Genomic DNA, 12,685 nt, shown 5'->3' on the forward strand with positions numbered 1-12,685 from the left:
CTTGAGTTGTAGAACTCCTGAAACAATTACATATTTAAAGAAATTGTTTTTCACAAGTATACTTTGTAACAAAATATCCTTGCTATCCTTATGCTGGCAAGTGACCTCAAAATTATTATTTTAGGATGTTTTCAAGTACTACTTAGCTTTTTTTTTCATTATTATTATTCCTTCTACACCATTTCTCTTTTGCAACAATATAGATTGACAGAATCCTCAGTGGAAAGTAGCACAAGATAAGGAAGAAAAATTATTTTCTACTACCCTCAAACAGGAATCACTGAGAGAGGCTTGTAGAAAGATAATAAATCCCCCAAATCCATCTGTTTAGCAGAGGACTGAAGATGAATGCCACATACTCCATCTTTCTGAAGTCAACAGGAATATGATGGGAGTCACCTATGTGCTTGGTGAAGTTGCCCTATGGAACACCTTCATCATCCTGGGTCATACACCTTTTCTCTCTGTTAGGACATCAGAAAAAGAATGGTAACAGTTAAAGACCCATTCCATAACTTCTTATTTTCTATTTCCTCTCCTTCATTGCTTGCAAGCTCTCCCTTGAGTTCCCTTTTTCTGAAAAGGTATTTCATTTACTTCTACCATATTTCCAGTTGAGTACTGGCAAGGTGTAGATCTTTTGTGTTTAGTTTGATAAACAGAGGGCAACTTTGACTTTCCTTCCATGGATATCAAGGTAAACAAAGAAATTAGAGGTGTATTTATAAAGGACCAGATATAAGTGACTTTCTCACAGCTTTCTTCTAGTTTTTGGGATTATCAGTGTAAAAGCAGTATATAAGCAGTCTTTTGATCCATGTTCATCAACAGAGTTTTTCTTCTTGATAAAGCACATGTGGCATTAGTGAGAACAAATAGTAGTTGTGAAGCATATTTTAACTTATGCTGAGATAAGCTGCTTTTAGGAAACATTCTTAAATCTCAGTAGAGAAACTCACACATGGTTTCTTTCCATGCCCTCTGTCATTTACAAAAATAGAGACTGTGGGATCTTCACCGATGTTTTTTCATGTTTTCGTCTCTTTCTGAAGGTTGAATGCCAACTCAAAGAGAATATAACCTTTTGAAGCTCGGCAGAGTAGCTCATGAGTATGATTTGCTTTTAATGGTGGTTTCAGTAGTTCCAGACCTGTCAGAGCAAATTAGCGTGTTTTTAGAGGAGCATCAAATCCCATGCTGACTTTTCAGAAGCAAAGGCCAAACAATTATTTAATGAAATATGCAAACATTTTATAGATTTGCCTATATTAGCACAAACAACCTGGTTAGAATAGGGTTCTGTATGTTCTGTTCCATTCATACAGTGTTATACACTTCTTTAAAGTTATATATCTATCAAGGAACACCTGTAAATATAAGAATACTCATTAGCTAGAGATTTTAATATGCCTTTCCCAAATGCTTTTATATGTTATAATAGTATAAAATATGTATAGTATAAAATATGTTACTATGTTATAATAGTATAGAACATCTATCCCTTTAATTTCATGACAGCACTTTTTTCATAATACAGTTTCTTGTTTACAGCTGTTCATGTTATAATAAAATGCAAACACCTTCAAATGTGACTATCATGTATGTGAGTATGTATATCTTAAGTTAAACATAGACTAAATATATTTCATTTGAATAGAAATAGAGCTGTTAGTGAAACTGTGTTGAAGACGTTGGGGTTTAATTTGAATTTTCACAGAGAAGGTCAAGGAAAGTTGAAGCATATTCTTAATGATTATTTAAGAGCAATCCAATAATTATGAAAAATTGGTATAAAATAGTCTGTTAGAGGATACACTGACTCTCCACTCTTTGACAGGTGGATGACATCTTAGGAGAAGGCAGTGATGAAAGTGATAGTGAAAAAAAAAAGCCAGAAGAGGAAGGTGAAAAACCTCAGATTAGTGCAACAGAGACTCTAGGAATGAAAACAGATCAGAGACCTGGATCATCATCGTCATCATCATCATCAAGTGAAAGAAGCTTAACAGGCAGTGTACCGAGGTATGAGTTTTTCAAATGTAAAAAGAAGCGTTAATGATGTTTCATTGTGTTTGTGTGCTATTAAGCATGCTTTTTGACAATGCAGTCTTTGTTGTTATTAACATCTGTATGTGGGTAACTTTTTGTAACTGTGAAACTGTCATGATTACCTCTGCAACGTTTTGGGATTGATTTAAGGAAATGGTCATAGTAAATATCTGTTGAGAACCAGGATAGTGCCTGTTTTGAACAACTGAAGACCACTGAAGTGCACTTATTTTTAAGTAGTCTTGATCCTGAATCAGATACAGGATGTCATCTGCAGTGTTACTTTAAGTAAAATAAAGCATGGTTTCGGAAAGCTATTTTTTTTATCCTGAATTTTTGAGATACACTTATATGGGACATTCATAAAAATGAGGTTGAGATGGTTTTCTCCTTAGAAAGAAATTTAGACTTGCTAGTCTCTTCTGCAAATTTTATTTTAGTGTCCCAGCATTGACTGTTGAATGACAACTATCAACAGATTTGCTGGTAAATTAGAAATTGATAAAATAAGTGCTTACTTTAAATATGGTAAGGATTGTTTTCAATCTGCAGTCCCTTAACAGTTTTTAAACCTAACAATATATAGAGAACAATATAAGATGAAGATTATAGCAGTTTTAATTTGCAGTTGTTGGGATCATCATCCTGTACCACAAAGTGCTAAAAGTGCAAACATGACTCAGATATGCATTGTAGTTTCTTTCTGCTCTCATAACCGGACTGTGTTCTCAGTCATAAGAATTTAAACTCTAATAGTTTTTCCTTAATGGAGGATAATACAAGTATTAGGACTTAAGCAACTTATTTACATTATTTTAACTTCTGTGAGCTTTGTTCTAGCGCACAAAGAATGTATGAGAGAAATTGCAAAAACCACCACAGAATGAGAGACATAAATATTCATGAGGAGATTCTGATTGGGGTAGCAATGTTGCTGTGTGTCAGGGGTTTATCAGAGAAAGAGCTACATGGGAACTTTCCACAGGTGTTTTAGTTTATCATGTGCATTTCTAATCTTTAAGCATCTTCAGAAAAATGTCAGTCTAAAAGGTATAAGAACTTAATCTGTCTCAAGTAGCTAGAAGAAAAATTCCTTCCTAAATGAAGTTTGGAAGAGGAAATGTAAGCCAGTGATGAATATTTTTAGAATACCATTTGAAGCAGCAAGGCATAGTGGTGGCATGTCGTTGTTAATTCATCTTAATACTGTGATGTTTTGTTCAGTAGAAAATGCACCAAACTCTGAAAAACAAAAGGCAAAAAGAATCGTATTAAGGAATATTGCTTAGGGTTACTGCTAAATACTATTCCCCATGTGTGGTTTACAAAGATAAAGTACATTTATAATCAATTATTGCTCTATACAGGAAAGTTCACAAGTAAGCTTGGCAGTACTTGTACACTCAGAAGCCATGGAAAGGTAGAAGAGTTGTTGCTAGAATAAAGTCTTTTGAGCGGCTTCTTAAGTACCTTTTTCTATTTTTGACCTTTCTACCTCTTAAGAGTTTCCCTGTCAGTTTTTTAAATTGCATCAGGATTGAACCTGAATGCTGTGCCAGAAGATGTACTTACAAAGTACTGGTTCGGATGCTGACCCAGTGTCTGCTAGGCAGGAAATTCTGGTTGATAGAAAGGAGCCTCCGCCCATCATCCTCATTCCATTTTAAGTCTGAAGCTTTAAATTGATGTTTTCTTGGTCAGTCAGTGTTGTATGTGCTAAAGAGATACAGCTGTTAAACAGCAGGATTAAAATCTCCAGGAGTTTAGTCCACTCCAACAGAAATACTAGCTAGAGTTTCTGGGGGACACATTTCTAAAAGCTAAGTGCTATACAAGCATATGCGTCCCAACAAGATCTGAAGCTTCTCTTCTGAAAATTTGGAGTCTTTGGGGTGTTAGGAGCATAATGAGGCTGAAATTGTATTTAATAATTTTCTATTATTTCTGCTCTGTCATACAGCCTGAAGTCACAAGTTATTTGTTACCATGAACACCATCACCTCTTGCCATATTAAGAAAACAGAGGCTTTATATTCTAAAAGCCAGTCCCAACTATTCATTATGTAAATCCACCCTGGACCACTGTTTAAATCATTATTTCACAACTTGTTACGATCACCCTGATGTCCATATTTTAGTTATTAATGTTTCCGGAAAACAGAAGATGAACAAGAGAAGGGCAGTCCATATATCATCCAGTACTTTCATGTTCTGGCTCAGCTCATTCGTAGCAGAGATGGGGCCAGCAGAGACTGCAAGTTTCTGGTAAAGCAATGCTTCATTGCTCCATTACACCTGTCTAGTAGTTACTGACACTGGAACCATAGCACTTACAGGGTAGAAGTCTAGCACTTCTGTTTAATGTTAATCTACAGAATACCTTGATCATTTCTCTGGTGCCACTTCTAAAATTCTCATGAATGGAGAAGAAAAATAATCTTTGAGAAATCTGATAGCTACTGGGGAAGAAGTACAGCATCTTTCCTACATCCCTTTACATTTATGACTTTTGGTAGGTACCCATGCGGTTAGGTTGCAATTTGACAGCCTACAGTTGTTTTAAAATCCTAGTTTCTTATGCAACTTAAAATGCTTGCCTTTTAACCTGACATTTGTGAGATAGAGTACAGCATAGACCAAACAATGAATGTGAGTTTCATACTGTGGAAAATAATGAAATAGAAATTAGCAAATTAACCTGTAGTTGTTTGTACTACTCACATTTGATTAGCCTCTTGTGATTATGACCTGCAAAACAATAAAATGCATTTGCAGCTTACTTTTATTTAGAAAATCTAAAGGAGGTAAGCAAGTTTTAATTCTTAAATAGTCTTGATCTTTGTGTAGATAGTATTTTCCTGCGATGCTTCTTACCTAATTTTTTGAAATGAAAGAATTGCTTAGAGCTCTGATTCAGCTTTTGTTGAAGCAAACAGGAGCCTGACTTCAGCTGGAGCTGGACTTGAGCCCCCTCACAGTTCTACTAAAATTTTCTACTTAGACTGAAATTCCACTTAAGGTAGTTGAAACAGGTCACACATGAAATTTATTGCTCTAAGTTATGAATAAGGGGTTATAAATCATGAAAGTGCACAGGTATTTTTTTAATAAGTGTTAGTAACACTTAATGATATGTAATATGAAAAAGCTTTTGAAACTAGTACAAATAGAATTTGTTTGTAAGAGAATGTTTAGCTTACATAGCACAGTATATACCTAGCAACAATAGGTATCTAATTAGTTGAGGTATTTCAAGCTTTAAGTTGCCAGTGCAGTTTGCTTTATTTTTCAAGTGCATTTTGATTTCACTCTGCTGTCGCCGTTGAGACTTGAGTAATAGCGAATGCATTTGCAGTTCTCATATTTCCCCTTATCTTAAACTTGCATATTGTGTAGTTGCCATAATAATAATGTGTCGAACAAATATATTCTGTGTTAATGTGCTTTAATACTGGTCTTCGTAGGAAGAGGGGAAAATCAGGTGAAAGGATGTGGCAGACTCAAAAAATTATATTTGGTAGAAGGATGGACAGGCATATGAAATAAATAATGCTGTTGAGAAAATTAGCCGAGCAATTTGTCAAAGGTTGGGGTTTAGCCTCTTTCAGTTTGTAGATCCTGGAAATTTCTATTAGAGATGTGAAGCCCTGTGTCTATTGACTTGCCTATTTTTCTGATGCAGAGCAGACTTTGAAAATAGTTAAATGCTTCAGTTGTATTGCTGAACTAGGAAATGGAGTGCGCTTCATTTAATAAATTGAAATGCTAAAGGAATTGGGGCAACAAAACAGGAATTTGAGATGTACCTTCTCTATTGCAGTCTTCCAGTGGCATGGCTTATAGCTGTGGCATGTGGTCTTCTGTAATACACCTAAATTTCTTTAAGATATTGGAAGTATTTTGTGATGAGTGGGAGTTAGCAGGAAAAACAAAAATCACATAATACTACTTTAGTTAGTGAGTACTTATATTCATGTGAGCTGCTGAACTGATGGTCCAGATAAACCCTTCCATTTCTGTGTTCATATGTTTTAGTGCAGGCTTTGCAGTCAGGCTCTAATTCTTGAGGGAAAGGACGTGATGGGGAGCCTTCAGATTTTTGAAGGATAGCTCATGCTGCAAACACCCTGGTATCCAGTACCTCTTCACGTGCCTCACTTGTGCCTGAGGGATTACAGTCTAAGCAGAGAGTACTTTAAACAATGGGAAATGAGCCCAGGAGTGACACTGAAGTAAAAAACAATGCCGTTCATTTACCTATGCCATAATATTAGTTTTCAGAGAATCAGTATGTTATAATTTTAATAACTTTTAAGTAGGAAACTGCACTGTTGTAGCAGTATTCTATTTGTTGTTAATAGTCACCATGATATGGAGAGTCTTCCTCAGAGGTCTCCAGTTTCTAGTAAGCTTAAGGGCTTGTTATACTGTGGGAAGTTGTTGAGAAGTAAAGGAGTGGTGACTGCTCCTTCATGGGAAAGACTGTTTGGATGCTGGGGCTACTGAAGGCTTCTAGGTCTTCCTGAAGCACAGAGGGTTGGAGGCAGATGCTGATTTTGCATCCCTGTGCTGCCAAAGTACAGTTCACGTCATTGTCCATGGACTTTTGCAGCTTGGTGTTTGCTAAAGGGCAGTTTTCATGTGTGGGCAGGCGGGTTATTTTTTCTGTTTTTTGCACGGGTTGACTACCGACAGGAGAGGCCTTCCCCTGAGGGTGAGTGGGAATGGAGGAGGAAGGTGGCAAACATGAAACAGATTGATGCAGTGATGCAATGAGTCTTTGAGTGGATTATTTTAGTCATGAAAGGTACAACTATGTTATGTAAAGTATGGTGGTTATTTGAAGTATACTCATAAACCACACTTCTGTCTGTCTATTGTTAAGCAGTTAACTTTATTTAGACTTCACATACATCAGGTTTGATCATGTATTCACTGAAGACCTGTATGGATTTTTCATTTGATTTTTCATAGGTTTTGTTCAGGTTCCCAATGCACTCTGTTTTAATAAACTTCTTTCTGAATGCTCTCAATTCACAGTGCCAAGGCCAGTGCTTTTACAGTGTTTAGTTCCAGTCTTGGTAACTTCAGCTTGTGTAAATCTGGTGTAAGGGCTAATGGTTGCTCTGCTGAGAATTTCTTTACTTTGGAATGAAAATTTCAGTACTTGTGTTAAGACATGTTTTTCAGCTTAAGAAGGAAGTATTCTCCTCTGAATAACTAGTGAGAAGAAATCTAATAACTAGAAGGGATATCTAATCTATTAGCAACGAAATTTTGCTTGCAGGATTTAAACTTCCTTTACAAAAGTACAGCCTCTGTGAAATGCTTCCTTTAGCAAAATTAATTACTGATAATTTCTCCATTAATCCCAAATAGATTATATTTTTGACTGATGGAGAAATCATAATTTTAGGAACAAATGGGTAAGTTATAAAAGATATATATGAAATAGTACTTTACAGTTGGACTACAAATTATTTTCAGAACATCTGAAATGCCTTCTACTTTTGTACATTCACACTGTGAGTTTCTGATAGGTATTTTTTACTAAATTCAAGAAAGAAGCATTTTAGGTTGCTTTGCTACAGAGTGGTATTGATCTGAAGTCTTTCAGGGAGCCTCCAGTCTTTGAAACCCTACATAGAATAAATCTTTGAACTCTGAACTAAAGCAAATTATTTTACTCATTTTGTCTGTCTGATCAGAAACAGTCTGCATGTTGAAGGTATCCTTTGAGTTCTTCCAAAACAGGTTTTGTTAATCTGTCTATCTGTTGTCTTAACAAATGAGAATAGTGGTTTAAATTAAAGTACAGCTGTTACATGATTCATGTAAGGTAAAACTTCAGCTATCAATAGAAAAGGCTTGCTAGTTCATAATCAAGGAAAACTGAGCTCAGAGTCTCAGAAGTCCCTCAATTGTCTTTTCTGTACCCATTTACTAGACTTTTAAAAGGAACAGTGATATTTTGATTCTTTTAAGTGTTTTCTATCAAATATAATAGCACTTCCTTTCAACAGCCACCCTGCTAGAAGACAGAAATTAGTTTTGCTTGCTTTCTTGCTGCCAGAAAAGACTGCTGCAAACTCCCGTGCAAAATTTTGTTGATGACACCCTTTATCCTTATTAAACCAGTATATTCACTGTCACTGTAACTTTCTTCCAGTTCCCAGTCTCAAGACACTCGGCTTTGAGAATCTTGGGACCTAAGTTTTTACAGCTCAATGATTCCCAGTCTGTCAGCCTTGCATTTGTTATTCATAGTCATCTGAATTTTTCAAAAACAATTTCAGTGACAATCTATTCAAAACATATTAAGGAACTAACTTGTATATGGTCAGTCTTGTTGAAAGTACCCTTAATAGCCAGCACCACATCTCAAATATGACTGACAAGATCATTGTAGAAATTCAAGCATTCTGCCAAAGAATGGTGGTCCTCTTGTTTTCTTATCCAAGCAACTCATTGCATTATTTCATGAGTAAACTCTTAGTGTTATTACACTGTACAATCTTCCAGAATTCCTCTCTAAATGAAGTATACTGTTGATTTGATCTTTAGAAAATATCTACATTTAGAAATATTGGTGGTTTGAAGTCATCCTTTCCTGCCTTCTGGATCACTTGCTGCATCAGCATAACTCACTTAATTGTCAAGCAGTCTGTCTGACTGAGCCTCTCTGTAAGGTCACCCTAGACAGAACACATTGTGTGAAGTTAATTTTAAGAATTAAATCTTGCATTAGCTCCTTTCCCTTGAAGTAGATTTTATTTAAAGGGACACTCAGTGATGGCTAACTGCAAAATGAAGAGGGGATCAGTATTTCTGTATGTGATCAACATTTGAATGTTCAAGAAAACGTTATGCTTAATTCCAGAGTGAATAAATCTTAAAGTAAACTACTATTGTCATTGTATGTAATTGGAAATTTTTGTTTGTCTGAAGAAAAATTTAACTTTATTTTGCTCTCATTGATATATCTTTTCCCAAGTAATTGCTTCAGAGGTTTAATCTGAATCTCGGATGTGTGCTTACTCTGATCTACTTAAGTTTCTGGAGCAGTAGAGTTTAATCATGCATAATACCAAAAGAGGTCCTTTTGTAAGTCTCCCATTCAGATCTCCCTCTGTAAGAACTGGAGTTAGTTATTGGAATTGGCCTGAACTGGAGTATCAGACCATTTCTAAAACTGCACTGTGGTTTTGGCAGTGGGCCTGTCATGTCAATGGCTGTGGGATTACAGAGGAAAATGTCTTGCCTTAAAGACTGTGTTCCCTCAAAACTTATTACATCTATCTTTGTATTGCAGAAGCAGCATTTCAGTTAAGCATTGGTGAATTAAGTTGAATCTTGCAGCTTGTTTGGGTGGTTTAAGCTCTCTGGGTGGAATCAAGGTTGCTGGAAAACTTCAGAAAGCAAATACAGTCCATTTATTTATATTGGCAATGAGATAATGAATCCCAAATCAAACAAAATATGTTTGATAGGAACAGCAGCTCATTACTGTTCCGTGACGTAATTGGGTAAATAAATGTAGTTTTCCTGCTTGAATACTACATTTTAATGAACGTCTCACTCCATTTCAGTGAGATCCAGTATGTCTCCTCACCAAAGGAGGAAACCTACTCAGCCTCTGAAGACAATGAATAATCACTGAGTAGAAAAAAAAAACAGACCTAAACTCTACAAAATTAAAGACCCTTGACAGGCAACCACCTCCTCTCCCAGTTGTGGGAAACTTGATTTGCTTTAAGAATTTGCAGTGATAGGTGGCATTTGTCAGCTTGAGGGTACTTCCCTGGAAACTCCTATTCTTAAGGTGAAGCAAGTAAAGGAAGCTCAGTATGGAAGATGTGATGGCTCCAATTTTATAGACTGTTACAATTCTTAAGTTTCAAGTTGTTGGGAAAAGTTTGAGCTTGTTTCACAGAGAACAGCCCGAATTTGTCTCTGTAATTATTACTGTGGTTAGTCTAATTTCTTATAAATTCAGTCTAATTCAACATTCTAAATTCACCATCTGGGAGAAGAAAACGTGCTTCAGGTAATAAGAGAATATGATTAATATTTAGTTTATATAACAGAAAATTCTGATTAAAATTTTTGCAAGGTTACCACAAGTACTTTTTTCTTGGGTTTAAAACTTTACTGATATGAGTAATAAAAGACCTGAACTAGCTAGTGTGTTTCAAGTCTGTACAGTACTCTTGTGAATAGTTTGGGTGGCTATTCAAGAGGGATATTTTAAGGCATTAAAAACTGAAACTTCCATCAACTTCCTTTTTTCCAAAGGTGTGAATTGAATCCAGTTTCCAAACTGGAAATTTTTGTCATTGTTTTCTGGTGGTACAAATTTTCCCTGATATAACGATCGTTCTCACAGTTACAACAAGCTAAGAGTATGTTTAAATGACTGGATTCCCTTGCCTTTCTAACGGTTTGGAAGTAAACAGACTCTTTGTATGTAGTACATAAGCAATTAAAAAATTACTGCAGCTTCAGTTAGTTTTCTTCCAGAAGCAATGGTGAAGCACTCCAGACTGAAATCCAGGATCAGCTTCTAAAGACAAGCGCTCGTGTTGGCAGCACATCTTGCTGTTTTCACATGAGCCGGCTGTTCTGCAGAATTTTAATGTCACTTCTGTTTGGAAGTGATTTTGATGAAGACTCTAAGAAGGAAGAGGGCTCTGGGCATGCAAAGCATATTTTGCTTCTGTACTTAAATATCATTATTGAATGAGTGTCCACTGTAAACATTAAAGATAAGTTTCCATTTAGGAATGTTTTCACTTGAAAGCTCTCGTGTTATCCAGAATTTTTACACAACAAAATAAGATACTGGGGTAATAACAGCTTTTTGAATCAATTCTAATTAAATAACTTTGTTTCCTCCAGAGGTGATTTTTAAATTTTTTTTATGTTTCTAGTCCAAAATCCTCTACCTTCTGTGCTATGTTGAAGCAACAACTCATTTTCACTGTTTGCCAGCTAGAAAATTGTAGATCCAGAGGGTTGAATAAATGGAAACCAAAAAAAGCAGAAGGTATTGATAGATCCTTAAATTAAACAATAAAATTAAAAACACACAGGAAATGAACGTTTGATTGTTGACACTGTTTTTTTCTTAGCACGGAAATATTTTTCAGTTTATATACACTCTCTCATAAACTTGATATTGAAATATCTGCACTGTATCTATCCCCTCTTCACCCGACTTATTCACACTGTTTCACTAATATGTTAGAATATATTCTCAGAATATTCCTAATTACCTTTGTTTAGGGTTGTAGTGAAATATTTATGGATATAAAACTAACTGCTGATGTGCACACAGTTGTCTTGTAAAAATGTATTCTAATGGTGTGAGGAGGTAGGCAGTGAAGAGTTAGTGCATAATTATTAAAACGGCAGCCTGGCAGAGATTTTTTTCATGCGGGGCAAATATCTAAAATACTTATCCAACCCAGACTTTTTTCTGTTGTACCAACTAGAAATCGCACTGCTGTAGTGCCTACAAGCCTGTTGCATTTGAAGTCCTTCTGGACTGACTTAGCTTAAAAGGGCTGAAAAGCAAAGTGGACATGTACTGGATCTGGCTGAGCTGCAATTGGTTTTCCCCTATAGCAGCCCTCATGGTGCTGTGTTTTATGTCGGGAGCTGGCAGGGTGTTGATAGCACACTGGTGTTGGGGCTACTGCTGAGTAGTGCTTACACAGCACCAAGGCTCTTTCCAACATTTTCCCCCCACAGTGGGACGGGGTGGGCAAGATCTTGGGAGGGGACACAACCAGGACAGCTGACCCGAACTGACCAAAGGGATATTCCATACCATATGACGTCTGCTCAGTATAAAGCTGGGAAAAAGGAGGGAGGGGGTGGGGTCACCCTTGGTCCTCCGAGGCAACCACTACGTGTATCAGAGCCCTGCTTCCTGAGAAGGCCCGACATCGCCTGTTAATGGGAAGTAGAGAATAAATCTGTTTTCTTTTTGCTTCCGCGTGCGGACCCTTGCTTCACTTTGCTTACATTAAAACTGCTTTTGTTTTACCCACAAGGGTTGGTTTTAGGGTTTTTTTACCTATCTTATTTTCTTTCCCCTCTTTGCCCTGTTGAGAAGGGGGGGAAGTGATAGAGTGACTTGGTGGGTACCTGGCATTTAGCCAAGGTCAAACCACCACAGGGCAGAATGGAGACTTTGGCAGGTGGTAAGTTGTTACGATGGAAGGCATTTGTCTTTGCAGAAATGGTGTTCAGGTAAACACTTAATAGGTGGGATCAGTAGCATTAAATTGCCTGACACTTCCTTCTTGTATAACTCCATTTTACTGGCTTGTAACTTTGCCAGACAAACTGCTAGAGCTAAAATACTCAACTTGCTCTGTGCTTCACACTTTGTTGCTTTGGGAAAAATTACTTTTAAAAGATTCAGTCATTTAAGCTACAGGGAGAAAGTTAAAACAAAAACAAACCAACAAAAAAACCCCACTAGCTTTCCAGTATTGAAAAAAACTCTTTGTGGCTTGGTAGCCCTTGATTTTGGAGTGCTGGATTTCAGGTGACAGGTTCTTTATGTATCAAGAATGTGCCTTTTTCAGTCCCTCTTGAAAACTGTCCAAATATGTCAAAGTTCCAA

The 12,685-nt window shown here is 36.5% G+C and overlaps 1 protein-coding gene across 2 annotated transcripts in view; it reads left to right on the forward strand.

The window, feature by feature from the left end:
- The window catches only part of CTDP1 (CTD phosphatase subunit 1), a 116,554-nt gene that overhangs the window by 73,966 nt on the left and 29,903 nt on the right, over positions 1-12,685 (forward strand). For both annotated transcript variants that reach the window (XM_074829788.1, XM_074829777.1), the window contains one exon: positions 1,838-2,022. In XM_074829788.1, the coding sequence (XP_074685889.1) occupies positions 1,838-2,022 (185 nt within the window). The remainder of the gene's footprint in view (positions 1-1,837; positions 2,023-12,685) is intronic.

This window comes from Strix aluco, chromosome 1, assembly GCF_031877795.1.
Source record: "Strix aluco isolate bStrAlu1 chromosome 1, bStrAlu1.hap1, whole genome shotgun sequence".
In the NCBI taxonomy this organism is placed as follows: Eukaryota; Metazoa; Chordata; class Aves; order Strigiformes; family Strigidae; genus Strix; species Strix aluco.